The sequence below is a fragment of the Colius striatus genome, chromosome 1 (assembly GCF_028858725.1).
Source record: "Colius striatus isolate bColStr4 chromosome 1, bColStr4.1.hap1, whole genome shotgun sequence".
Lineage (NCBI taxonomy): Eukaryota > Metazoa > Chordata > Aves > Coliiformes > Coliidae > Colius > Colius striatus.
Genome location: NC_084759.1, coordinates 793596 through 819691, shown reverse-complemented (window position 1 = coordinate 819691; position 26096 = coordinate 793596). Strand labels below are relative to the sequence as shown.

The following is a 26096-nucleotide window of genomic DNA, read 5'->3' as shown; positions in this document are numbered from 1 at the left end:
GCCCCAGCTCCCTGGGCAGCCTGGCACAGGGCTGACACCCCTCTCAGGGACACAGTTCTGCCTCAGCTCCAGCCTCAACACCCCTGGGGCAACTCCAGCCCCTTCCCTCTTGTTACTGGGGAGCAGAGGCTGAGGCTCCTGGCCACAGGCTGCTGTGAGGGAGTGTCAGAGAGTGCTGCTGTGTCCCCTCAGGCTCCTCTTCTCCAGCCTCAACACCCCCATTCCCTCAGCCCCTTGTGCTCCAGCCCCTTCCCCAGCCTCACCCTGCAGCCTCTGTCTCCAGGCTCTTGCTCCTTCAGCCCTCTTGCTCCAACTCCAGCCCCTTCCCTCTTGTTTTGGAGCTCAGGAGCAGAGACTGACCCTCCAACCTCAACCTCCCCTGGGGCAACTCCAGCCCCTTCCCTCTTGTCCTGTCACTTGGAGCTCAGGAGCAGAGACCAACCTCCCCAGGCACAGGCTGCTGTGAGGGAGTGTCAGAGAGTGCTGCTGTGTCCCCTCAGGCTCCTCTTCTCCAGCCTCAACACCCCCATTCCCTCAGCCCCTTGTGCTCCAGCCCCTTCCCCAGCTCAGTGCCCGGCTCTGGCCCCACTCCAGCCCCTTCCATGCCCCTGAAGTGTCAGCACTCTCTGGTATGCTCTTGGCCAAGGCCACCAAGCACTCAGGCAAGACAGAGGGAGACCTGTGGAGCAGCTTGGCTTAGGGGCTGCTGTGTGTGGGCAGCATGAACGAGGCCACTCTCTTGGCTGTGATTTGCCAGCAGCTCTGGGCTGGGCCCTGGTCCCTTCTGGTTTATGGTGCAGATGTCATGCAAGGAATGAGATGCAGCTGCAGTTGGTGGGGAACAGATGTGCCTTCTGCTGCCATCGCCACGGCTGTGCAAAGGACGGGAGCTGCTGGCCTGGGCGAGGAACAGATCAGCCCTGGGCTGAGTGGGGCTTGCAGCCCGTGGCTGGAAATGGAGCCTGGCTGCCTTGTGCCAACTGCAGTGGGCAGCACAGGGCTGCAGACCCTGGGCCTCTTCACCTCGTCACACACTCTCCTCTCTCCTCGTTGTCTGTCCCTGGGGCTGGTTTGTGGGCAGAGCTCTGGGAGCGTCGGCGGGGCTGGGGAGGGAAAGCAGCGGTGCCTGGGGGCGGCTCGTGGCTGGCAGAGCAGTGAGGCCGGTGCAGGGCTCAGGCTGAGGCTGCAGGCGTGGCTGGGGCAGCCTGGGTGCCAGCCCCGCGCTGCCCGTTGTGCCCGTGTCGCGCAGGCAGGCGCTGAGCGAGGTGACGGCGGCGCTGCGGGAGCGGCTGCATCGCTGGCAGCAGATCGAGCTGCTCTGCGGCTTCCAGATCGTCAACAACCCCGGCATGCACAGCCTGGCCTCGGCCCTCAACATCGACCCCGGCTGGATGGGCAGCTCCAGGCACAACCCCTCGCACTTCATCATGACAGACGACGTGGACGACCTGGACGAGGAGCTCGTGTCTCCCGTGTCCATCCAGTGTAGGTGCTCCCCAGGCTGCTGGGGACGGGGATGTGGGGCCCAGAGCGGGTTCCCCACGTGCTGGGAGGCAGCAGGGGGGGCTCAGGATGAGCACGAGGAAATGGGGTGTCCTGGAGGGTCAGGGATGGCCCCCAGTGCCAGGCACCGCTGCTGGGGCTGCTCAGAGCATGTTAAACCCAGCAGAGGCTGAGTGTCTGGAGCTGTCTCAGTGCCCATCTGATCACATGGATGCTCCTCTGTTCTGGAGCTGTCTCAGTGCCCATCTGATCACATGGATGCTCCTCTGTTCTGGAGGTGTCTCAGTGCCCATCTGACCACATGGATGCTCCTCTGTTCTGGAGGTGTCTCAGTGCCCATCTGATCACATGGATGCTCCTCTGTTCTGGAGCTGTCTCAGTGCCCATCTGATCATGTGGATGCTCCTCTGTTCTGGAGGTGTCTCAGTGCCCATCTGATCATGTGGATGCTCCTCTGTTCTGGAGGTGTCTCAGTGCCCATCTGACCACATGGATGCTCCTCTGTTCTGGAGCTGTCTCAGTGCCCATCTGACCACATGGATGCTCCTCTGTTCTGGAGGTGTCTCAGTGCCCATCTGATCATGTGGATGCTCCTCTGTTCTGGAGCTGTCTCAGTGCCCATCTGATCATGTGGATGCTCCTCTGTTCTGGAGCTGTCTCAGTGCCCATCTGATCATGTGGATGCTCCTCTGTTCTGGAGGTGTCTCAGTGCCCATCTGATCATGTGGATGCTCCTCTGTTCTGGAGCTGTCTCAGTCCCCATCTGACCACATGGATGCTCCTCTGTTCTGGAGGTGTCTCAGTGCCCATCTGACCACATGGATGCTCCTCTGTTCTGGAGCTGTCTCAGTGCCCATCTGATCATGTGGATGCTCCTCTGTTCTGGAGCTGTCTCAGTGCCCATCTGATCATGTGGATGCTCCTCTGTTCTGGAGCTGTCTCAGTCCCCATCTGACCACATGGATGCTCCTCTGTTCTGGAGCTGTCTCAGTGCCCATCTGACCACATGGATGCTCCTCTGTTCTGGAGCTGTCTCAGTGCCCATCTGATCATGTGGATGCTCCTCTGTTCTGGAGGTGTCTCAGTGCCCATCTGACCACATGGATGCTCCTCTGTTCTGGAGCTGTCTCAGTGCCCATCTGATCACATGGATGCTCCTCTGTTCTGGAGCTGTCTCAGTGCCCATCTGACCACATGGATGCTCCTCTGTTCTGGAGGTGTCTCAGTGCCCATCTGATCACATGGATGCTCCTCTGTTCTGGAGCTGTCTCAGTGCCCATCTGACCACATGGATGCTCCTCTGTTCTGGAGCTGTCTCAGTGCCCATCTGATCATGTGGATGCTCCTCTGTTCTGGAGGTGTCTCAGTGCCCATCTGACCACATGGATGCTCCTCTGTTCTGGAGCTGTCTCAGTGCCCATCTGATCATGTGGATGCTCCTCTGTTCTGGAGCTGTCTCAGTGCCCATCTGATCATGTGGATGCTCCTCTGTTCTGGAGCTGTCTCAGTCCCCATCTGACCACATGGATGCTCCTCTGTTCTGGAGCTGTCTCAGTGCCCATCTGATCATGTGGATGCTCCTCTGTTCTGGAGCTGTCTCAGTGCCCATCTGATCATGTGGATGCTCCTCTGTTCTGGAGCTGTCTCAGTCCCCATCTGACCACATGGATGCTCCTCTGTTCTGGAGGTGTCTCAGTGCCCATCTGACCACATGGATGCTCCTCTGTTCTGGAGCTGTCTCAGTCCCCATCTGACCACATGGATGCTCCTCTGTTCTGGAGCTGTCTCAGTGCCCATCTGATCATGTGGATGCTCCTCTGTTCTGGAGGTGTCTCAGTGCCCATCTGACCACATGGATGCTCCTCTGTTCTGGAGCTGTCTCAGTGCCCATCTGATCATGTGGATGCTCCTCTGTTCTGGAGGTGTCTCAGTGCCCATCTGATCATGTGGATGCTCCTCTGTTCTGGAGCTGTCTCAGTGCCCATCTGATCATGTGGATGCTCCTCTGTTCTGGAGCTGTCTCAGTGCCCATCTGATCATGTGGATGCTCCTCTGTTCTGGAGCTGTCTCAGTGCCCATCTGATCATGTGGATGCTCCTCTGTTCTGGAGCTGTCTCAGTGCCCATCTGATCACATGGATGCTCCTCTGTTCTGGAGCTGTCTCAGTGCCCATCTGATCATGTGGATGCTCCTCTGTTCTGGAGCTGTCTCAGTGCCCATCTGATCACATGGATACTCCTCTGTTCTGGAGCTGTCTCAGTGCCCATCTGATCATGTGGATGCTCCTCTGTTCTGGAGCTGTCTCAGTGCCCATCTGATCACATGGATGCTCCTCTGTTCTGGAGCTGTCTCAGTGCCCATCTGATCATGTGGATGCTCCTCTGTTCTGGAGCTGTCTCAGTGCCCATCTGATCACATGGATGCTCCTCTGTTCTGGAGCTGTCTCAGTGCCCATCTGATCATGTGGATGCTCCTCTGTTCTGGAGCTGTCTCAGTGCCCATCTGATCATGTGGATGCTCCTCTGTTCTGGAGCTGTCTCAGTGCCCATCTGACCACATGGATGCTCCTCTGTTCTGGAGGTGTCTCAGTGCCCATCTGACCACATGGATGCTCCTCTGTTCTGGAGCTGTCTCAGTGCCCATCTGATCACATGGATGCTCCTCTGTTCTGGAGCTGTCTCAGTGCCCATCTGATCATGTGGATGCTCCTCTGTTCTGGAGCTGTCTCAGTGCCCATCTGACCACATGGATGCTCCTCTGTTCTGGAGGTGTCTCAGTGCCCATCTGATCACATGGATGCTCCTCTGTTCTGGAGGTGTCTCAGTGCCCATCTGATCATGTGGATGCTCCTCTGTTCTGGAGCTGTCTCAGTGCCCATCTGATCATGTGGATGCTCCTCTGTTCTGGAGCTGTCTCAGTGCCCATCTGATCACATGGATGCTCCTCTGTTCTGGAGCTGTCTCAGTGCCCATCTGATCATGTGGATGCTCCTCTGTTCTGGAGCTGTCTCAGTGCCCATCTGATCATGTGGATGCTCCTCTGTTCTGGAGCTGTCTCAGTGCCCATCTGATCATGTGGATGCTCCTCTGTTCTGGAGCTGTCTCAGTGCCCATCTGATCATGTGGATGCTCCTCTGTTCTGGAGCTGTCTCAGTGCCCATCTGATCACATGGATGCTCCTCTGTTCTGGAGCTGTCTCAGTGCCCATCTGATCATGTGGATGCTCCTCTGTTCTGGAGCTGTCTCAGTGCCCATCTGATCACATGGATACTCCTCTGTTCTGGAGCTGTCTCAGTGCCCATCTGATCATGTGGATGCTCCTCTGTTCTGGAGCTGTCTCAGTGCCCATCTGATCACATGGATGCTCCTCTGTTCTGGAGCTGTCTCAGTGCCCATCTGATCATGTGGATGCTCCTCTGTTCTGGAGCTGTCTCAGTGCCCATCTGATCACATGGATGCTCCTCTGTTCTGGAGCTGTCTCAGTGCCCATCTGATCATGTGGATGCTCCTCTGTTCTGGAGCTGTCTCAGTGCCCATCTGATCATGTGGATGCTCCTCTGTTCTGGAGCTGTCTCAGTGCCCATCTGACCACATGGATGCTCCTCTGTTCTGGAGGTGTCTCAGTGCCCATCTGACCACATGGATGCTCCTCTGTTCTGGAGCTGTCTCAGTCCCCATCTGACCACATGGATGCTCCTCTGTTCTGGAGCTGTCTCAGTGCCCATCTGATCATGTGGCTGCTCCTCTGTTCTGGAGCTGTCTCAGTGCCCATCTGATCATGTGGATGCTCCTCTGTTCTGGAGCTGTCTCAGTGCCCATCTGATCACGTGGATGCTCCTCTGTTCTGGAGCTGTCTCAGTGCCCATCTGATCATGTGGATGCTCCTCTGTTCTGGAGCTGTCTCAGTGCCCATCTGATCATGTGGATGCTCCTCTGTTCTGGAGCTGTCTCAGTGCCCATCTGATCATGTGGATGCTCCTCTGTTCTGGTCAACTCACTGAACTGATGCATTTACGAAAGCCAAACCACCCAAGCCATGGGCTAGACAGAAAATGAGGGAGGAAAACGAAACACATTGTCCTGATATGCCTTTGGCTACAGAAAGGGCTTGAAAACACCTTCTCCTGGTGCAGGGCTTTTGGACTTGCAGCTCTCACTGTGCTGTGTGGGGAGCAGCAGGCTGCTGGGTGTCTCCAGCCAGCTCTGGAAGGTTTCCTGGAGCACAGCCCAGTGCCCCCGTGTTGCTGGCACTGGGGTGGGCACCCTCACCCTCTTTATCAGTCACTCTTGGTACACAAAGGGCATCAGGTGCCCTGGGGAGCAGTGGGGCTGCTGCAGGGGGGGTGGATGGATGATGCTGCTGCCAGGACCCCACATCCCTCAGAGGAAGGGACTGAGCTGGGGTCGCCCTGTGCCCGTTGCTCTCTCCGTGGCTGAGCTCCTGCATTCAGGGCAGGCTGTTTCCTTCCCTGCCAGGGGGCTGTGAGCCAGTCCAAAGTCTGTTTAACTGGTCAGAGGGTGGGGAAAAGGAGCAGGAGATGCCCATCCCTGCCATTGCCATCCCTCGCGGCTGCAGGGAGAGGCTGTGGGAGTCTGGGGGGACCCAGGGCCAGGAGGGGCCAGGGCAGAGCTCTGGGTAGAGGCAGGAACAGGGTGTTTGCAGGGCATGGGTTGGCACTGGAGGCTTGTGGGGTTGGATGTGCACAGGGCAAGCTTCAGGCCTCCAGGGACGCTGGTCTCCTGCCAGTCCCCGTGACGGGCGGTCGCCGTTAGAACCCGACCTGCACAGCTCCAACACAACCCTCCCAACGGCAGGAGGCGGCTGGGAAGGAGAGGGCTGGCTGCAGCAGAGCCCCAGCTCACCCCTCAGGAACGGGGAATCTGTGTGAGGCCTGGGGAATGAAGCCTCAGCTCCTTGGTGCCACGCTGGGGGCGTGTGCAGGGGAGGCTGTCGCAGCATCACCGCGGGGTCCCGAGGCCAGGCAGCCTCGCAGGGGGGTGGTTTCTCTGTCTCCCTGTGTGCAAAAGCTGCTCCAGCAGAAGCTCTCCCTCCCCAGGGGTGGGGGGTGCTGCAGCCCACGGTGACCCCCAGTAAAGCCCATCTCTCTCTCTCTCTTCCCCCCCCGCCGGGCCCAGACGCAGCCTGGCTCTTGGGGCGCAGGTTCAGCTCCCGCCCGTCCCTGTCCTCGGAGGATCAGTCCCTCTGGAGATGCCCTGGTTTGGTTCTCTTCTGTTTTCCTAGCCTCTGCCCTTTGTTTTTCCCCCCTGGACTAAACCCCTTCTGAACACCACCCTTCCCACTTTCTGGCACAGACTAATGAGCGTAGCTCTGCCCACGGGGCCGTCAGCCTCTTTACTAACCCCCAGGAAGAGTCTGGTGGGATGAAGAAGAATCAATCCCAGGTCCCTGTTACTCCTGCTCTGCTTTTGGGGGCTCTGTTTTGGTGTCACAGAACGGTTTGGGTTGGAAAAGCTCTTTCTAAGCTGATGGAATCCAACACCCAGCCCTGGGAACTCTGTCAGGGAACCTGGAGTCACAGAGTCACAGCACAGGGGGGCTGGAAGGGACCTGCAGAGCTCATCCAGTGCAAACCCTGCAGGAGCAGCTCCCACCTAGATCAGGTCACACAGGAACGTGTCCAGGGGGATCTCCAAGAGCTCCAAGGCAGGAGCCTGCACACCCTCCCTGGGCAGCCTGGGCCAGGGCTCCCTCCCCTCACAGGGAAACACTTTGTCCTCGTGTTTCAATGGAACTGTTTGTGCTCCAGCCTCATCCCATCACCCCTTGTCCTGTTGCTGGATACAACAAGTGCTGCCCCAAGCTCCTGACACCCACCAGGGAGATGTTTGTCACTGTTAATGAGCTGTCCCTGAGCTAAGTCTCCTCTTCTCCAGACTGAACAGCCCCAGGTCCCGCAGCCTTTCCTCACAAGGAAGATGCTCCAGTGCCCTGATCATCTTGGTGTCCCTGCACTGGCCTCTCTGCAGCACTTCCCTGTCCCTCTGGAGCTGGGCAGCCCAGAGCTGGACACAGGACTCCAGATGAGGCCTCAGCAGATATGGCAGAGCAGAGAGGGAGAAGAACCTCCCTGGCCCTGCTGCCCACACTCTTCTTGCTGCCCCCAGGCTGCCGTTGGCTTCTTGCCCACGAGGGCACGTTGCTGGCTCCTGCTGAGCTCATTATCACCCAGCACTGCCAGGTCTGTCTCTGCAGAGCTGCTCTCCAGCAGCTCACCCCCAGCCTGTGCTGCTGCAGGGGGTTGTTCCTCCCCAGCTGCAGGACTCTGCCCTGACAGAGTCAGCCTCTGGGCAATCAGCCAGTGCTCCCAGTGTGGTGCCAGCAGGGAACTTGCTGAGGCTCCCTCTGTGCCCTCATCCAGGTCAATGATGAAGATGTTGAACCAGACTGGCCCCAGAACCCATCCCTGTGCAACTGCACTGGCCACAGGCCTCCAGCTCCACTCTGTGCCATTGATCCCAGCCTCTGGGCTCTGTCACTCAGCAGCTCCCCATCCACCTCAGCTCCACTCATCCAGCCACACTGCCTGAGCTCTCTGATGAGGGTGTTGTGGCAGACAGTGTCCAAAGCCTTGCTGAAGCCAAGGCAGATGCCATCTGCTGCTCTCCCCTCCTCTCCCAGCTGGTTCTGCACTCTCAGAAGGCATCAGGTTGCTCAGACAGGATTTCCCCTTGGTGAATCCATGTTGCCTTCCCTCACAACCAGGATTGTTGCTGCTTGTGTTTACCCCAGAGGTGGAGATGAAGGCTCCAGGCTGGGTCAAGAGGAGGGGACACGGGTCCCTTTCCCATCCCACCTCCTCTTCCTCCCCCTCTCAGCCACTGAGTCGCTGGCCCAGGCTGACCCTGACCCATCCCAGGGGCTGCTGGCACTTCCCTGCCTCAGGGTCTCTCAGTGCCTGGAGCAGTGACCCACTGGGGCTGTGTGCCCAGGCTCTGGGGCTGTGTGCCCAGGCTGTGGGGCTGTGTGCCCAGGCTCTGGGGTTGTGTGCCCCTGCTGTGGGGCTGTGTGCCCAGGCTCTGGGGCTGTGTGCCCAGGCTGTGGGGCTGGCAGGCTCACCCCAGGGACACCACGAGCCTCCAGGTCTCAGCTGGAGCCCACCCTTGGGGGATTGGGGCTGGGCAGGGCCTGGGGGCTCCCTGCAGCTGAGGAACAGGCTCTTGGGCTCACCCTGGTAAAAGATGGGCAGGGTGTGGGGTGAGGTGGGGCTGTGGGAGGCCAGGGGCAGCCCTGGCTGTGCAAGGAGGGGTCTGGGCTGATGGCAGGGTGGAGCATTCAGGAGAGCAGAGAGCTGTAATGTCACGCTGGAGGAGTGGAGCCCCAGGGACAAAAGCCAAACACAGACCCCTTCAGGTGGGTGTCAGGAGGCTGGGGCCAGTGTTTGGTGTGTGGGGGCCAGTGGCAGGACAAGGCAAGTGCCCTGGCCCAGGAGGAGCAAGTGCTTTGGTGCTGAGGGGAGGGAGCCCTGGCCCAGGCTGCCCATGAGGAGCTCCAGGGGAAGGCTCAGTGTGGCACAGACAGAAGCAGCAAAGCTGAGCTGTGGGACCCCGTGAGAGGAGCTGTGACCAGCCTTGGGATGTGCCAAGAGCTGAGCTGCCCAAATGGTTCCTGTTTGTCCCTTGTGCCCAGTGTCCCAGCACTGACCCTGCAGGGCCTGGGCTGGGGCTGCAGCAGCCTGGTGTTCCCCAGCTGTGTTTATGGCAGGGGTTGGCTGGTTCTTCCATTCCCAAAGGAGCTCTCTTTCTACTCCATTTCGTAGCTTTCCTCAGCTCTTCACCTTTTTAACCCATCTTTACATTTCTTCCTCATGCCTCTGACATCCTGAACACCTTATCTCCTGCAAAGGAGGAACATCTTGCCTGGGAAGGTAGCTGGGGGGTTAAGTGCAGCTGGGTGGTGATGCAGCCCCACAGAGCCCTGCAGGAACTTCCCTCAGCCCTCCAAACCTCACCCCCCTCAGCCCCTGGGCCGAGGCAGAGGCAGTGCAGGGTGCAGAGGGAGCTGCCTGAGCTCCCTGTCACCTCACAGGCACGGCCAGGAAGGTCATTGTCACCTTTAGGAGCTGCTGGTTGGCTGCTGAGGGAGGAGATGGTGCAGCTGGGCTCTGAGGACCCAGATGAATTTGCAGTGAGTTCAGTGTCAGGCTGGCACAGTCCATGCATACAGCTCTGGGCTGGGATTGCAGGCACCCACTGATGCCAAGAGCCTGTGCCCACCCAGCTGAGTCACTGCAGGTGCCCCACGTGTCCCAGCCCTCTGCCCTGCCAAAGGCAATGGGGCTGGGGGGCTTTGCCTCCATGGAGCAGCCTTCCTGGACTCTGTGATCTCAAGGGTCTTTTACAACCTAAAGCAAAGAATCACAGACTTGTTTCAGTTGGAAAAGCCCTGAAAGATCATGGAGTCCCAGCCCTGCCCTCACCCTGCCACAGCCACCATGGGCCACAGCCCTCAGCACCTCAGCCCCAGGGCTTTGGGATCCCTCCAGGGCTGGGCACTGCCCCAGCTCCCTGGGCAGCCTGGCACAGGGCTCACACCCCTCTCAGGGAAGAAAATGATTCCATGAAGAGCTGCATTTCCCAGGCCTGCTGCAGGGCCCACGTTCCTGCTCCCTGCTCCAGGCATCACATGGGCCTGAGAATGGAGCAGGAGCAGAGCAGGAGCAGAGCTGAGCCCTGGGAGCAGAGCAGGAGCAAAGCTGAGCTCTGAGAATGGAGCAGGAGCAGAGCAGGAGAAGAGCTGAGCCCTGGGAGCAGAGCAGGAGCAAAGCTGAGCTCTGAGAATGGAGCAGGAGCAGAGCTGAGCTCTGGGAATGGAGGAAGAGCAGAGCAGGAGCATAAGAGGAGCAGGAGCAGAAGAGCTGAGTTCCAGGAGCAGAGCAAGAGCAGAGCTGAGCTCTGGGAGCAGAGCAGGAGCAGAGCTGAGTTCCAGGAGCAGAGTAGGAGCAGAGCTGAGCTCTGGGAGCAGAGCAGGAGCAGAGCTGAGTTCCAGGAGCAGAGTAGGAGCAGAGCTGAGCTCCGGGGGCAGAGCAGGAGCAGAGCTGAGCTCTGGGAGCAGAGCAGGAGCAGAGCTGAGCTCTGGGAGCAGAGCAGGAGCAGAGCTGAGCTCCGGGGGCAGAGCAGGAGCAGAGCTGAGCTCCGGGAGCAGAGCAGGAGCAGAGCTGAGCTCTGGGAGCAGAGCTGGGCTCTGGGAGCAGAGCAGGAGCAGAGCTGAGTTCCAGGAGCAGAGTAGGAGCAGAGCTGAGCTCTGGGAGCAGAGCGGGAGCAGAGCTGGGCTCTGGGAGCAGAGCAGGAGCAGAGCTGAGCTCTGGGAGCAGAGCAGGAGCAGAGCTGAGCTCTGGGAGCAGAGCAGGAGCAGAGCTGAGCTCTGGGAGCAGAGCTGGGCTCTGGGAGCAGAGCAGGAGCAGAGCTGAGTTCCAGGAGCAGAGCAGGAGCAGAGCTGAGCTCCGGGGCAGAGCTCACGGCTGCCTTTAGGTGCCTCCAGCTGAACTGATCACCAGAGGCTCCTTTTTTAGGGAAACGGTACTTCCAGGGCAGGAAAGGTCTGAAGGGTTTGGACTGAGCTGGGATGAAATGAACCATGCCCTGAAAGTCCTGACCTCACCTCTGCTCTGAAGGGAGCCTGGGGGCAGCTCTGACGGGACACAGGGGAGGGTGAATGATGCAGCCAGCTCCTGTTGGAGCAGGATGGTCAGAGAAAGGTGTTGAAGCCCCTGCATGGGGCAGGATGCAGATAAGGTGTTCAGAAAGCCCCTGCACCGGGACTGGCTGTTTCTCACGGGCTGGGCATTCATCTGGCATGTGCAGCGGTGGCTCCAGCTTCAACGCTGCTTGTGCACTGGAGCAGGCTGAGGGGTGTGCAGGGTGAGGCTGTGCAGGGTGGGGGTGTGCAGGGTGGGGGTGTGCAGCATGAGGCTGTGCAGGGTGAGGCTGTGCAGGGTGGGGGTGTGCAGGGTGAGGCTGTGCAGGCTGAGGGGTGTGCAGGGTGAGGCTGTGCAGGGTGGGGGTGTGCAGGGTGGGGGTGTGCAGGGTGGGGGTGTGCAGCATGAGGCTGTGCAGGGTGAGGGTGTGCAGGGTGGGGGTGTGCAGGGTGGGAGTGTGCAGGGTGAGAGTGTGCAGGGTGAGGGTGTGCAGGGTGAGGCTGTGCAGGCTGAGGGGTGTGCAGCATGAGGCTGTGCAGGCTGAGGGGTGTGCAGGCTGAGGCTGTGCAGGCTGAGGGGTGTGCAGGGTGAGGGTGTGCAGGGTGAGGGTGTGCAGGGTGGGGGTGTGCAGGGTGGGGGTGTGCAGGGTGAGAGTGTGCAGGGTGAGAGTGTGCAGGGTGAGGGGAGAGCAGGGTGGGGGTGTGCAGCATGAGGCTGTGTAGGCTGAGGGGCTGGGGTGAGGGGTGTGCAGGGTGAGGGTTGCAGGGTGAGGCTCTGCAGGGTGAGGCTGTATATGGTGGGGGTGTGTAGGGTGAGGGGTGTGCAGGGTGAGGGGTGTGCAGGGTCAGGGTGTGCACGGTGATGCTGTGCAGGCTGGGGGTGAGGGATGTGCAGGGTGATGCTGTGCAGGCCGAGGCTGTGCAGGCTGGGGGGTGAGGGGTGTGCAGGGTGATGCTGTGCAGGCCGAGGCTGTGCAGGCTGGGGGGTGAGGGGTGTGCAGGGTGATGCTGTGCAGGCCGAGGCTGTGCAGGCTGGGGGGTGAGGGGTGTGCAGGGTGATGCTGTGCAGGCCGAGGCTGTGCAGGCCGGGGGTGAGGGGAGTGCAGGCTGATGCTGTACAAGCCGGGGCTGTGCAGGGTGGGGGTGAGGGCTGTGCAGGGTGATGCTGTGCAAGCCGAGGCTGTGCAGGGTGGGGGTGTGCAGGGTGGGGGTGTGCAGGGTGATGCTGTGCAGGCCGAGGCTGTGCAGGCCGGGGGTGAGGGGAGTGCAGGCTGATGCTGTACAAGCCGGGGCTGTGCAGGGTGGGGGTGAGGGCTGTGCAGGGTGATGCTGTGCAAGCCGAGGCTGTGCAGGGTGGGGGTGTGCAGGGTGGGGGTGTGCAGGGTGATGCTGTGCAGGCCGGGGGTGAGGGCTGTGCAGGGTGATGCTGTGCAGGCCGGGGGTGAGGGCTGTGCAGGGTGATGCTGTGCAGGGTGATGCTGTGCAGGCCGGGGCTGTGCAGGTTGGGGGTGAGGGGTGTGCAGGGTGATGCTGTGCAGGCCGGGGGTGAGGGCTGTGCAGGGTGATGCTGTGCAGGGTGATGCTGTGCAGGGTGATGCTGTGCAGGCCGGGGCTGTGCAGGCTGGGGGTGAGGGGTGTGCAGGGTGATGCTGTGCAGGGTGATGCTGTGCAGGCCGGGGCTGTGCAGGCTGGGGGGTGATGGTGTGCAGGGTGATGCTGTGCAGGGTGATGCTGTGCAGGGTGATGCTGTGCAGGGTGATGCTGTGCAGGCCGGGGCTGTGCAGGCTGGGGGTGAGGGGTGTGCAGGGTGATGCTGTGCAGGGTGATGCTGTGCAGGCCGGGGCTGTGCAGGCTGGGGGTGAGGGGTGTGCAGGGTGATGCTGTGCAGGGTGGGGGTGAGGGGTGTACAAGCCGAGGCTGTGCAGGTTGGGGGTGTGCAGGGTGATGCTGTGCAGGGTGATGCTGTGCAGACTGATGCTGTGCAGGTTGAGGGTGTGCAGGCTGGGGCTGTGCAGGCAGGGGGTGAGGGGTGTGCAGGGTGATGCTGTGCAGGCTGGGGCTGTGCAGGGTGATGCTGTGCAGGGTGATGCTGTGCAGGCCGGGGGGTGAGGGCTGTGCAGGGTGGGGGTGTGCAGGGTGGGGGTGTGCAGGTTGGGGCTGTGCAGGGTGGGGGTGTACAAGCCGGGGCTGTGCAGGTTGGGGCTGTGCAGGGTGATGCTGTGCAGGCCGAAGCTGTGCAGGGTGATGCTGTGCAGGCTGGGGCTGTGCAGGCTGGGGCTGTGCAGGTTGGGGGTGTGCAGGGTGGGGGTGTGCAGGGTGGGGGTGTGCAGGGTGATGCTGTGCAGACTGATGCTGTGCAGGCCGGGGCTGTGCAGGCTGGGGGGTGAGGGGTGTGCAGGGTGATGCTGTGCAGGGTGATGCTGTGCAGGCCGGGGCTGTGCAGGCTGGGGGGTGAGGGGTGTGCAGGGTGATGGTGTGCAGGGTGATGCTGTGCAGGGTGATGCTGTGCAGGGTGATGCTGTGCAGGCCGGGGCTGTGCAGGCCGGGGGGTGATGCTGTACAAGCCAAGGCTGTGCAGGGTGGGGGTGTGCAGGGTGATGCTGTGCAGGGTGATGCTGTGCAGGTTGGGGGTGTGCAGGCTGGGGGGGAGGGCTGTGCAGGGTGATGCTGTGCAGGGTGATGCTGTGCAGGGTGGGGCTGTGCAGGCTGGGGGGGAGGGCTGTGCAGGGTGATGCTGTGCAGGGTGATGCTGTGCAGGCCGGGGCTGTGCAGGCTGGGGGGGAGGGCTGTGCAGGGTGATGCTGTGCAGGGTGATGCTGTGCAGGGTGGGGGGGAGGGCTGTGCAGGGTGATGCTGTGCAGGGTGATGCTGTGCAGGGTGATGCTGTGCAGGGTGGGGGTGTGCAGGGAGATGCTGTGCAGGGTGATGCTGTGCAGGGTGGGGGTGTGCAGGGAGATGCTGTGCAGGGTGATGCTGTGCAGGGTGATGCTGTGCAGGTTGGGGGTGTGCAGGCTGGGGCTGTGCAGGGTGGGGGTGTGCAGGGTGGGGCTGTGCAGGGTGATGCTGTGCAGGGTGATGCTGTGCAGGTTGGGGGTGTGCAGGGTGGGGGTGTGCAGGGTGGGGGGGAGGGCTGTGCAGGGTGATGCTGTGCAGGGTGATGCTGTGCAGGTTGGGGGTGTGCAGGGTGGGGGTGTGCAGGGTGGGGGTCTGCAGGGTGATGCTGTGCAGGGTGATGCTGTGCAGGGTGGGGGTGTGCAGGGAGATGCTGTGCAGGGTGATGCTGTGCAGGCCGGGGCTGTGCAGGCTGGGGGGGAGGGCTGTGCAGGGTGATGCTGTGCAGGGTGATGCTGTGCAGGGTGATGCTGTGCAGGCCGGGGCTGTGCAGGCCGGGGGGTGATGCTGTACAAGCCAAGGCTGTGCAGGGTGGGGGTGTGCAGGGTGATGCTGTGCAGGGTGATGCTGTGCAGGCCGGGGCTGTGCAGGCTGGGGGGTGAGGGGTGTGCAGGGTGATGCTGTGCAGGGTGATGCTGTGCAGGGTGGGGCTGTGCAGGCTGGGGGGGAGGGCTGTGCAGGGTGATGCTGTGCAGGGTGATGCTGTGCAGGCCGGGGCTGTGCAGGCTGGGGGGGAGGGCTGTGCAGGGTGATGCTGTGCAGGGTGATGCTGTGCAGGGTGGGGGGGAGGGCTGTGCAGGGTGATGCTGTGCAGGGTGATGCTGTGCAGGGTGGGGGTGTGCAGGGAGATGCTGTGCAGGGTGATGCTGTGCAGGGTGGGGGTGTGCAGGGAGATGCTGTGCAGGGTGATGCTGTGCAGGGTGATGCTGTGCAGGTTGGGGGTGTGCAGGCTGGGGCTGTGCAGGGTGGGGGTGTGCAGGGTGGGGCTGTGCAGGGTGATGCTGTGCAGGGTGATGCTGTGCAGGGTGGGGGTGTGCAGGGAGATGCTGTGCAGGGTGATGCTGTGCAGGGTGGGGGTGTGCAGGGTGATGCTGTGCAGGGTGATGCTGTGCAGGGTGATGCTGTGCAGGGTGGGGGTGTGCAGGGAGATGCTGTGCAGGGTGATGCTGTGCAGGGTGATGCTGTGCAGGTTGGGGGTGTGCAGGCTGGGCTGTGCAGGCCGGGGGCTGGTGTGAGGGATGTGCAGGCTGGGCTGTGCAGGCCGGGGGCTGGTGTGAGGGGCCGCCGCGGCTCAGCCGTAGCCCCGCAGCTGCCGCCCGCACTGAGCCGCGTCCCGTCGTGTGTCGTTGCAGCTCCCGGCCTGGGCAGCGCGGTGCGGCAGCGCCTGGTGGAGCCCCAGCGCCTGGCGGAGCCCCAGCACGGCCCCGGCTCGCAGAGGTTGGTGGGGAGTTGCGCGGCGGGGCAGGGGGAGGGCCCGGCCGGCCCGTTCCGCGCGTCGCGGCGCCGCAGCCTCCCGTCCGGACGGGCCCGGGGCCGCTCCCGCGCCGCCGCTCCCGCTGGCCGCCCTGTCTGTCGCCGCCACGCCGCCTCCTCTCGTTCCCTGCAGACGGACGCGGTGCCCGATCTGCCCCCTCCCGAGGTCACCTCTGGAGCCCGCGCTCACAGCCTGCGGTACACTGCTCCTTCTCTTCCTCTCGCCTGCCGCGCCTCAGGCCGCTGCTCGCCGGCTGCTCGCTCCTCCTGCCCTGTGCCCTGTGCCCTGTGTCCTGTGCCCTGTGCCCTGCTCCCTGCTCCCTGTGTCCTGTGCCCTGTGTCCTGTGCCCTATGCCCTGCTCCCTGCTCCCTGTGTCCTGTGCCCTGTGTCCTGTGCCCTGTGCCCTGCTCCCTGCTCCCTGCTCCCTGCTCCCTGTGTCCTGTGCCCTGTGCCCTGTGTCCTGTGCCCTGTGCCCTGTGCCCCTTCCCTCTGGGCCTTCCCTTCAGGGTTCCCTGCGACCCCCCCATGTGCACAAACCACGGAGGGGCTGCAGCGTGGCACAGAGCAAGCCCTCAGCACTCAGCCTTCAGCCCTCAGGACTCAGCCTTCAGCCCTCAGGACTCAGCCTTCAGCCTTTCAGCCCTCAGCACTCAGCCCTCAACCTCTCAGCCCTTCAACCCTCAGCACTCAGCCTTCAGCTCTTCAGCCTTCAGCCCTCAGCCCTTCAGCCCTTCAACCCTCAGCCCTCAGCCTTCAGCTCTTCAGCCCTTCAGCCCTCAGCCTTCAGCCTTTCAGCCCTTCAGCTCTTCAGCCCTCAGCCCTTCAGCCCTTCAGCACTCAGCCCTCAGCCCTTCAACCTTCAGCCCTCAGCCCTTCAGCCCTTCAGCCTTCAACCCTCAGCACTCAGCCCTTCAGCCCTCAGCCCTCAGCCTTCAGCCCTTCAGCCCTCAGCCCCTCAGCCCTTCAGCCTTCAACCCTCAGCACTCAGCCTTCAGCACTCAGCACTCAGCCCTTCAGCTCTTCAGCCTTCAGCCTCTCAGGCCCTCAGCACTCAGCCTCTCAGCCTTTCAGCCCTCAGCCCTTCAGCCCTCAGCCCTCAGCCTTCAGCCCTTCAGCCTTCAGCCTTCAGCCCTTCAGCCCTCAGCCTTCAGCCCTTCAGCCTTCAGCCCTCAGCCTTCAGCCCTTCAGCCCTTCAGCTCTCAGCCTTCAGCCCTTCAGCCCTCAGCCTTCAGCCCTTCAGCCTTCAGCCCTCAGCCTTCAGCCCTTCAGCCCTTCAGCCCTCAGCCTTCAGCCCTTCAGCCTTCAGCCCTTCAGCCCTCAGCCCTCAGCCTTCAGCTCTTCAGCCTTTCAGCCTTTCAGCCCTTCAGCTCTTCAGCCCTCAGCTCTTCAGCACTCAGCCCTTCAGCCCTCAGCCTTCAGCCCTTCAGCCTTCAGCCCTTCAGCCCTCAGCCTTCAGCTCTTCAGCCTTTCAGCCCTTCAGCTCTTCAGCCCTCAGCTCTTCAGCACTCAGCCCTTCAGCCCTCAGCCCTCAGCACTCAGCCCTTCAGCCCTTCATCTTTCAGCCCTCAGCCCTTCAACCCTCAGCCCTCAGCCTTTCAGCCCCTCAGCCTTTCAGCCCTTAGCACTCAGCCCCTCAGCCCTTCAGCCCTCAGGCCTCAGCCCTTCAGCCCTTCAGCCCTGAATGATGAGGAGAGGGGTGAGTTGGAGCTTCTCACTGCTGGGTCACTGGTGTCAGCTCAGTCCCTGTGAGTAGTGACACCCAGAGAGCAACAGCTCTGTGGTGATGATGCACCCAGGGGACTTGTCATCCATATCCCTCAGTCCCTGACCAGCATCAGGCCAAGGGCTGGTCTGCCTGGGCACTGCAAGGGACCTCAGCACCCAGCCAGGGCAGCCCAGGGGGGTCAGGGATGTGCCCAGCTCCAGAGCCCCCTTTGAGGTGCTGGATTTAACCCCTCCCAGCTTGGGGTGGGGCTGAGGTTTGTGTAGTCTCTGGTTCAGGGGTGCTGAAGGGGCTGTGAAGGGCTGAGATGGGCCGTGGAAGGGCTGAGATGGGCTGTGAAGGGCTGAGATGGGCTGTGAAGGGCTGAGATGGGCTGTCCCATCCTCCCACCCTGCCAGGAGCTGCCTGTGGCTGAGGCCTTGCACCTCTCTGCTCTGTGCCCTCTCCTTGCTGGCATTCCAAACTGTCTCCTTGTCCCCCACATTGGGGAAGAGCTCTGAGAGTGGAGCAGGAGCAGAGCTGAGCTCTGAGAATGGAGCAGGAGAAGAGCTGAGCTGTGGGAGTGAAGCAGGAGCAGAGCTGAGCTGTGGGAGTGAAGCAGGAGCAGAGCTGAGTTCCAGGAGCGAAGCAGGAGCAGAGCTGAGCTGAGCTGAGGGAGTGATGCGGGAGCAGAAGACCTGAGCTCTGAGAATGGAGCAGGAGCTGGAGCAGAGCTGAGCTCTAGGAGCAGAGCAGGAGTAGAACCAGGAGCAGAGCTGTGGGAGTGAAGCAGGAGCAGAGCTGAGCTCTGAGAATGGAGGAGGAGCAGAGCAGGAGCTCCTGAAGCAGAGCTGAGCTCTGGGAGCAGAGCAGGAGCAGAGAGCAAAGGCAGGAGGTGGAGAGGGACAGTGTCCTTCCAGGTTGGTTTCTGCAGGCAGGAGGACAGCCCAGCTCAGCACATCTCCACCCTACACTGTGCCATGGCTGCTGTGGCTGTGGGTAGCTCAGGCAAAGCCTCTGCCCTGCCATCCCTTGTCCCTGTCCTGGATCCCCCTCCTTGCCACCCCCCTGTCCCCCAGCAGGCTGCCTGCAGGCCCAGAGCATCCCAGGGCAGGGAGGGATCCTGAGCCACCTGCTCCACAACAGGCACTGGGAGCACCATCACTCGGGGGGGTTTGGTCTGGGATGAGGAGAAGCAGCCTAATTAACGTGGAGGTTAATTGCTGCTGGTCTGAGTGGGGTCACAGCCCTTGTGCTTGGGCTGGGAATGCTCCTGGTAGCGTTTGCCCTCCACCTGCCTGGGGCCTCAGGGGCTGAGGCAGCACTTCCAAAAGAGCTGAGTAGCACAGGGACGGGGCTTCTGCAGCTGAGGGCTGCTGGGCAGGTTACAGCCTGAGTGCTCAGAGAGGCCCAGGGTCCCAGGGAGGAAAGGCAGAGGGGCCCAGGGGTCCCTGGGAGAGAAGAACCGAGGCCCCCTCGTTCCCCACAGGCAATTAGTGGCTTCTCAGAGCAAGCCTGGGGCAGGCAGGACCCTTCTCTCCCCATTCCCAGGGCAGGACAGTCGATGCAGTGTTGGAGTTCTGCAGAGGGGGAACCTTTCACCTAAGGATTTGCTTCAGCTGTGCAAGAGCAGAGACAGCTCCTAGATCCATGCTCATCCATCCCCTGTTCATTTCAGAACACAGAAGTGAGGAACTGGCTGCCCAAACCTGCCTGTATTTCGTTGCTTCTCATTTTTTCTCCTTTGGAACTGCATTGCTGGCAGATCCTGCTCAGCTGCATCTCCTTATCCCCTGCTCAGTTGCATCTCCTTATCCCCTGCTCAGCTGCATCTCCTTATCCCCTGCTCAGCTGCATCTCCTTACCCACTGCTCAGCTGCATCTCCTTATCCCCTGCTCAGTTGCATCTCCTTATCCACTGCTCAGCTGCATCTCCTTATCCCCTGCTCAGCTGCATCTCCTTACCCACTGCTCAGCTGCATCTCCTTATCCACTGCTCAGCTGCATGTCCTTACCCCCTCCAGGGAGGCTGCAGCACCAGGCAGTGCCTTGCTCTTTTCTCTTCTGCATGAGCAGTCTCAGAGGCCTTTCCCTGCATCCCTCCAGCTCTGCAGCCTCCCAGAGAGGGGAGCAGGACAGGTGGGGAAGGGAGGCTGAGAGTCACTGCCAAGGATGAAAGCAGAACCCCCAGAGTCCCTGTGTGCTTTGGTAGGAGAGTGTTCAGCCCCTGGAGCCCTGCAGCCTCTCCTGCTGCTGGCAACACGTGGCAGGAGGAATGATCCCTGGGGGGGTCCCAGGAGGGCCCCTCTCTGCAGGCAGCCCCAGGGCTCTGCTGGCCTGAGCTCCTCACTCTTTGCTTCTTCTTTTGCAATTGGCTTCAGAGGATCCAGTGCAAATAAGGTCAGAGCTGCTGTGGTTTGGGAGGCTGATGTGTGTCTCTTCATGTGGCTGCAGGGGAGAGGGGCTGCAGGGTGCTGCCTGCACAGAGGTTTCTGCTGCCACTGCCTGCTTCCAGTGGGGCTGGGCATGAGTCCCATGGAGATGGGAGCAGGACCAAAGCCCCCCCTTCCTCCTCAGCCCTTACCCAGGGGAGGTGGCAGCCCAGAGCATGTGTGGTGTGGGTAATGCAGGGAGCAGAGGCATCCACAGCTCCTGCAGAAGGGGGAGGGAAGGGACGACCAAGGGATTAGTGTTACACAGGCTCTTTGGGAGATCCAGGCTGAGCACAGTGGGATAACTGGGCAAATCTGGTTCTCCCTTAAGGGAAGGGTTGTCCAGCCCCTGTGCCAGGCTGCCCAGGGAGCTGGGGCAGTGCCCAGCCCTGGAGGGATCCCAAAGCCCTGGGGTGAGGTGCTGAGGGCTGTGGCTCAGTGCTGGCTGTGGCAGGGTGAGCTCAGGGCTGGGCTCCAGCAGCTTCAGGTGCTTCTCCAACCAAAACAAGTCTCTGATTGTGTGATCCTAAAGCCTTTGCTGCCCTGGTGCCAGGTGTATAACCTGACAGCCCTGCAGCTACAGTGCTGAGGGGGGCAGGCAGTGGTAGAGGCAGCGAGGCCGGTGTGGGGCTGCAGACTGAGCCCTGCGTCAGACACCCTGGAGCCACCCCAGAGCTTCCCCGTGGCCTGGCCTGTGCAGGCAGCAGGTTGTGCAGCCCCCAAGAGATGAGTTGGAGCTGCCTTCTGTCAGTCCATCATCCTCCTGCCCTCTCCCCTTTCCCCACCCCTCCCAGGCTTTCTTTACCCCAGGCTTTTTGCTCTGTGCTGCTCTGGTTTGCAAAGCCAGCCCCTTGCCACTGCCTCAGCCCCTTGCCACTGCCTCAGCCCCTTTGCCATTCCCTCAGCCCCTTGCCACTGCCTCAGCCCCTTGCCATTGCCTCAGCCCCTTGCCACTGCCTCAGCCCACCCTGTGCTGGGTTTGGTGTCTCAGGGCAGCACCAGGGGCGAGCACAGGGAGCAGCTCATGGGGGGGAAGGTGAGGGCTGCAGGTGACCCCCAAAGCAGCCCCACTGCAGGGTAAGTGACCCCCAAACCAACCCCACTGCAGGGGGAGGTGCCCCCCAAACCAGCCTCACTGCAGAGGGAGATGACCCCCAAAGCAGCCCCACTGCAGGGAGAGGTGACCCCCAAACCAGCCTCACTCCAGGGGGAGATGACCCCCAAAGCAGCCCCACTGCAGGGTAAGTGACCCCCAAAGCAGCCCCACTGCAGGGAGAGGTGACCCTCCAAACCAGCCTCACTCCAGGGGGAGATGACCCCCAAAGCAGCCCCACTGCAGGGAGAGGTGACCCCCAAAGCAGCCCCACTGCAGGGTAAGTGACCCCCAAAGCAGCCCCTGACACACAGGGACTGTCAGTGGCAGTGGGGTCCCAGCAGGCAGCCCCAGGGGCCTGTGCTGAAGCAGCCAGGGCAGTGTCCTGGGATCAGGTTCCTGCGGGGGAAGAGAGAGCCCAGAACCCTCCTGCTGGGCCAGGGGACGTTTCTGCATCTGCTGGGGTGGTTTTGTGCCCAGGCTGCTGCAGCCAGGGCTTTGCTTCGGCCTCTTGCAGATGCAGAAGCTGGGGAGGGCGAGCAGGGAGCCAGCTCCTCTTCCTCACCAAGCAGGTGGCTGCGCAGCCAGCTCCACATCCACAGCCTTTCCCTAGCTCTGCTCATATCTCAGGGTTGTTTTGCAAAGGATTTCTTCTCCCTGGCCCTCAGCCACGCAGCTGGGTGGTGCTGGCAGCCCGTGGGAGGCTGCCTTGGCTCTCCTGCAGGAGATTCCTCCCTGCAGTTGCAGGGCTGGGCCTGAAGCTGTGCAGGAGCCTCGTTGGGTGAGCTGAGCAGCCAGAGCTCTGCCCCTGCAGCGTGGGCATGTGAGAGCTTGGGCAGGAGCTGCTCCAGCCTCCCCACAGTGGCACAGCAGCCTGAGGGGCACAGCCTGCAACGAGGCCAGAGGGGAGCTGCCAGGAGCTGCTTGCCCAGAGCCCAGGGCTTTCCCTGCTGCCTTCCTGTGACTGCCCCCACACTGAGGGGTCAAGATGAGGGTCTCTGGTGGAGCCTTTTCACCTGGGACTTAACTCTGGAGGCAGCACTGAGTGGCATCTGCATGGGCAGCAGGATGGGCAGTTGAGAGGATGCAGCTTCAGCAGCAGCATCGCTCCCTCTCCTCCCTGCACCAGGGCTGAGCCCCAGCCAGCACCTCCCAGACCCACCAGTGCTGGGGCTGGCAGAGCCCTGCAGAGCTGCTTCAGCCCCAGCCCCTGCTCCTGCAGCTGCCCCTGGCTCAGGGGGCACAGGAACGTGTCCAGCTGGGGTTGGAAACCTCCTGAGCAGGAGCCTCCACACCCTCCCTGGGCAGCCTGGGCCAGGGCTCCCTCCCCTCAGCACCAAAGCACTTGCTCCTCCTGGGCCAGGGGCACTTGCTGTGTTCCAGCCTCTGCCCCTTCCCCCTTGTCCTGCCACTGGCCACCACACACCCAAGTGGCACCTCCTGAGCCTTTCAGCACCTTGCAGGAGCCTTTAGGTGCTTGTGAGTGTTGCTGAGGTGCCCCTGAGCTCAGGCTTCTGTTCCCCAGGCTGAGCAGCCCCAGGGCTGCAGCCTTTCCTCCTCACACACATGTTGCAGCCCCTCAGCACCTTGGCAGCCCTGCACTGGCCTCTCTGCAGCACTTCCCTGTCTCTCTGCAGCTGGGCAGCCCAGCCCTGGCCACAGCACTGCAGATGTGGCCTCCCCACTGCAGCTGGGGCAGAGCACAGGGGCAGCACAACCTCCTTGACCTGCTGCCCACACTCTCTTCATGCCCCCAGGCTGCCCATGGCCCAGTTACCCCAGTGCCCCCAGTTTGGCTGCTGGATCTCCCTGCTGGCTCAGGGGGGTTCACACCATCCAGGTCCCAGTTCCCCTCACCTCGAGGAGGGGGCTGGGGCTGGGGCTGGCTCTGTGACAGCCTCAGCAGTGCTGCAGAGGGCAGGGGGCTGAGGCTGGGTCCCTGCAGCCCCTGAGCCAGCCCAGGGCCGCTGGCTGGGGCGTCTCTTGCTGCACTCGCTGTCCCTGAGCATCCCCCTGGGCCATCCCCCCAGCAGCTGCCCCGGCCTTGCCTCTCTGTTACTGGTCATGGAGGAGGAACTGGGGGCTTTTCCCAGGCAGTGCTGGGCAGGATTGGTGCTGAGTGGCACTGGCCAGTGACCCACAGTGCTGTGGGGGGTCTCACAGACAGCTTGGGGGTGGCTGGGGCTGAGGAACTGCTGAGCACCTCCTGCCTCCTCTCAGCCCCTTCACTCCTCTCACTCTGCTTCTCCTCTCCCTTTGCTTCTCCTGCTCTCACCTCTTCCCTTCCCTTCCCTTCCCTTCCCTTCCCTTCCCTTCCCTTCCCTTCCCTTCCCTTCCCTTCCCTTCCCTTCCCTTCCCTTCCCTCCCCTCCCCTCCCCTCCCCTCCCCTCCCCTCTCCCTTTCCCCCCCTTCTCTCACCCCCTCCACCTCTCCTCTCCCTTGGCTTCTCACCCCCTTCACTTCTCTCTTTGCTTTTGCTCCTCTCACCCCGTTCCTCCCCTGCTCCTCACTCCTGGCTGTCGTTCACCGTCCCCACGCTGTGCTCCTGGGCAGGGGCAGGCCTGGCCCCTGCAGCCCCCGTGGGGCACTCTGGGGGCAGCGGGAGCAGCTCAGCTCTCAGGCAGCCTCGGGGGGCTCGGCAGGGCCCGAGGGGGCCCGGCTGCAGGGGCTCAGCTGTGGCTCCCCTTTGCTCCCTCCCCTCCTGCCTCCCACTCTCCAGAAGGGGATGTGGGGGTTTGCCTCGTGCTGGGGGCACAACAAGCTGTGCAGCAGCGTGGGGCTGGCGCGGGAGCTCGGGCATGGCTTGGGGGCACAGCCCCAGCTCGGCCGCTCCCGGCAGCAGCGCGAGGGGATGGGGTGGGGTGGGATGGGGTGGGATGGGATGGGATGGGATGGGGTGGGATGGGGTGGGATGGGATGGGATGGGGTGGGATGGGGTGGGATGGGATGGGGCCAGGTGGGAGCAGAGCATGTGCAGGGAACCCACTGAAACCGCCCCAAGGGCATCGGCTCCCCAGGCCCTGCGCTGCTCCCTCGGGGGTCCCTGGGGCAGGTTTGGGCTGGCAGGGAGCAGGATGGGGATGCTGGTCCTGAGCTCCCTCCTGCTTCCTCTTGTTCCTTCTTGCTCCCTTCTTGGCCCTCCTACTCCCTCCTGTTCCCTCCAGCTCCCTCCTGATCCCTCCTTTTCCCTTCTGCTCTCTCCTGCTCCCTCTTGTTCTCTACTGCTCCCTTCCACTCTCTCCTGCTCCCTTCCACTCCTTGCTCCCTCCTTCTCCCTTCTGTTCCCTCTTGCTCTCTCTTGCTCCCTCTTGTTCCCTTCCACTCCCTCCTGCTGCCTCCAGCTTCCTCCTGCTCCCTCCTTTTCCCTTCTGCTCTCTGTTGCTCCTTCTTGCTCCCTTATCCCTCCTGCTCCCTCCTGCTCCCTTCCACTCCCTCCAGCTCCCTTTCACTCCTTCTTGCTCCCTCCTTTTTCCCTTCTGCTCTCTCCTGCTCCCTCTTGTTCTCACCTGTTCCCTTCCACTCTCTCCTGCTCCCTTCCACTCCTTGCTCCCTCCTTCTCCCTTCTGTTCCCTCTTGCTCTCTCTTGCTCCCTCTTGTTCCCTTCCACTCCCTCCTGCTGCCTCCAGCTCCCTCTTGCTCCCTCCTGCTCCCTCCTTTTCCCTTCTGCTCTCTCCTGCTCCTTCTTGCTCCCTTTTCCCTTCTGCTCCCTCTTGCTCCCTCCTGCTCCCTTCCACTCTCTCCTGCTCCCTTTCACTCCTTCTTGCTCCCTCCTGTTCCCTCTTGCTCTCTCTTGCTCCCATTTGTTCCCTTCCACTCCCTCCTGCTCCCTCCTTTTCCCTTCTGCTCTCTGTTGCTCCTTCTTGCTCCCTTATCCTTCCTGCTCCCTCCTGCTCCCTTCCACTCCCTCTTGCTCCCTCCTGCTCCTTTCCACTCCTTGATCTGTTCCCTGCTGCTCCCTTCTCGCTCCCTCCAGCTCCCTCCTGTTCCCTCCTGCTCCCTCCTTTTCCCTTCTACTCTCTCCTGCTCCTTCTTGCTCCCTCCTTCTCCCTCCGTTTCCCTTCTGCTCCCTCCTGCTCCCTCCTGCTCCCTTCCACTCTCTCCTGCTCCCTTCCACTCTTTGCTCCCTCCTTCTCCCTTCTGTTCCCTCTTGCTCCCTCTTGTTCCCTTCCACTCCCTCCTGCTGCCTCTTGCCCTCTCCCGTTCCTGCTCCCTCCCGCTGCTTGGGGCTCCCGGGCAGGGGCTGGTGCATCCAGAGGGCTCCCTCTCCCTGCTGTGCCGCCGCTGCCTCGTGTCCCGGGTGCCCTCGGGCACTAACCGCCTCCCTCTGTCTGTCGCTCCCACCGCAGAGACCTGACCCGCTGCGACTCCGACGCGTCCATCCCGCACCTGAGCGACCACCAGCGCGTGCCCAGCGCCGTGCCCAAGCTGCTGGCGGCCCGGCCCGCCCTGCTGACCCGATCCATGGAGGAGGCCGTGCCCGGGCTCCCCGTCCCGGGGGCCGCCACCCCCAACGGCGGCAGCCGCCACCCCCGACGGCGCGGCCGCGGCCGAGAGGCCGCCCGAGAGCCCCGCGGCGGCCAAGAAGCCGGCGAACCACGGCGCGGAGAAGGGCTGCGGCCCGGGGGAGGCGAGCCAGGCCGCCAGGCACAGCCACTCGGATTCGTCCCGCTCGCACAGCCCCAGCTCCACCGAGCCCGACACCCCCTCCCCTACCTCTGACTGCCGCCCCGGCAGCTCCAGGAGCACCCGCATCCCGCAGCTGGCTCCCAAGAAGAGCCCCGGGGACGAGGACAGCAGCCTGACGGGAGACGAGGTTGACCTCGGCCAGAGCAAGAAGAAGTTCCCGCTAAAGATCTTCAAGAAGCCCAAGAAGTAGAGAAGGGGGAGGGAGGGGGAGGAGAGGGAAGGCAGCCGGGAGCGGAGCAGGGCCGGGGCGGCCATGCCTCAGCCCCGCCGCCCTCCCCCCGTCACCCACCGGCAGCGGGGGAAGAGCCTTTCGACTTATTTATTTCCCCATGTCTGAGAAGATAAACCCACCCCCACACACACACCCCACACACCCCCCTTCCCCACACACCCCCAAAAGCCGAGGCCGGGCTGCCGCCCCCTCCCCTCGCTGTGCATGGCTTCAGCTGCCCCCGCCTGCGCTCGGCCCCGCGGCTCCGGGCTTGGCCCTGGGCCTGGCCTTGGTTTCAATGTGCTTTTAGGAGGGTTTGGGGGGTTTTTAAGTTCGTTTTTGTATTGTTTTGGGGTTTTTTTTCCCCCCCCACACCCCGATTCTTGTGCCTCTCCCAACTTTGGCCATGGGGGAGGTGGCGGTGCCGGGAGCCGGCCGGGGAGCGCGGG

At 62.3% G+C, this 26096-nt stretch overlaps 1 protein-coding gene across 1 annotated transcript in view; it reads left to right on the top strand.

The window, feature by feature from the left end:
* STIM1 (stromal interaction molecule 1) overlaps positions 1-26096 on the top strand; it is a 120166-nt gene extending 94070 nt beyond the window's left edge. The window contains 5 exon segments of the mRNA XM_061990052.1: positions 1250-1485; positions 6639-6719; positions 15402-15486; positions 25097-25276; positions 25278-26096. Coding sequence (XP_061846036.1) covers positions 1250-1485; positions 6639-6719; positions 15402-15486; positions 25097-25276; positions 25278-25626 — 931 coding nt within the window. The 3' untranslated portion in view covers positions 25627-26096.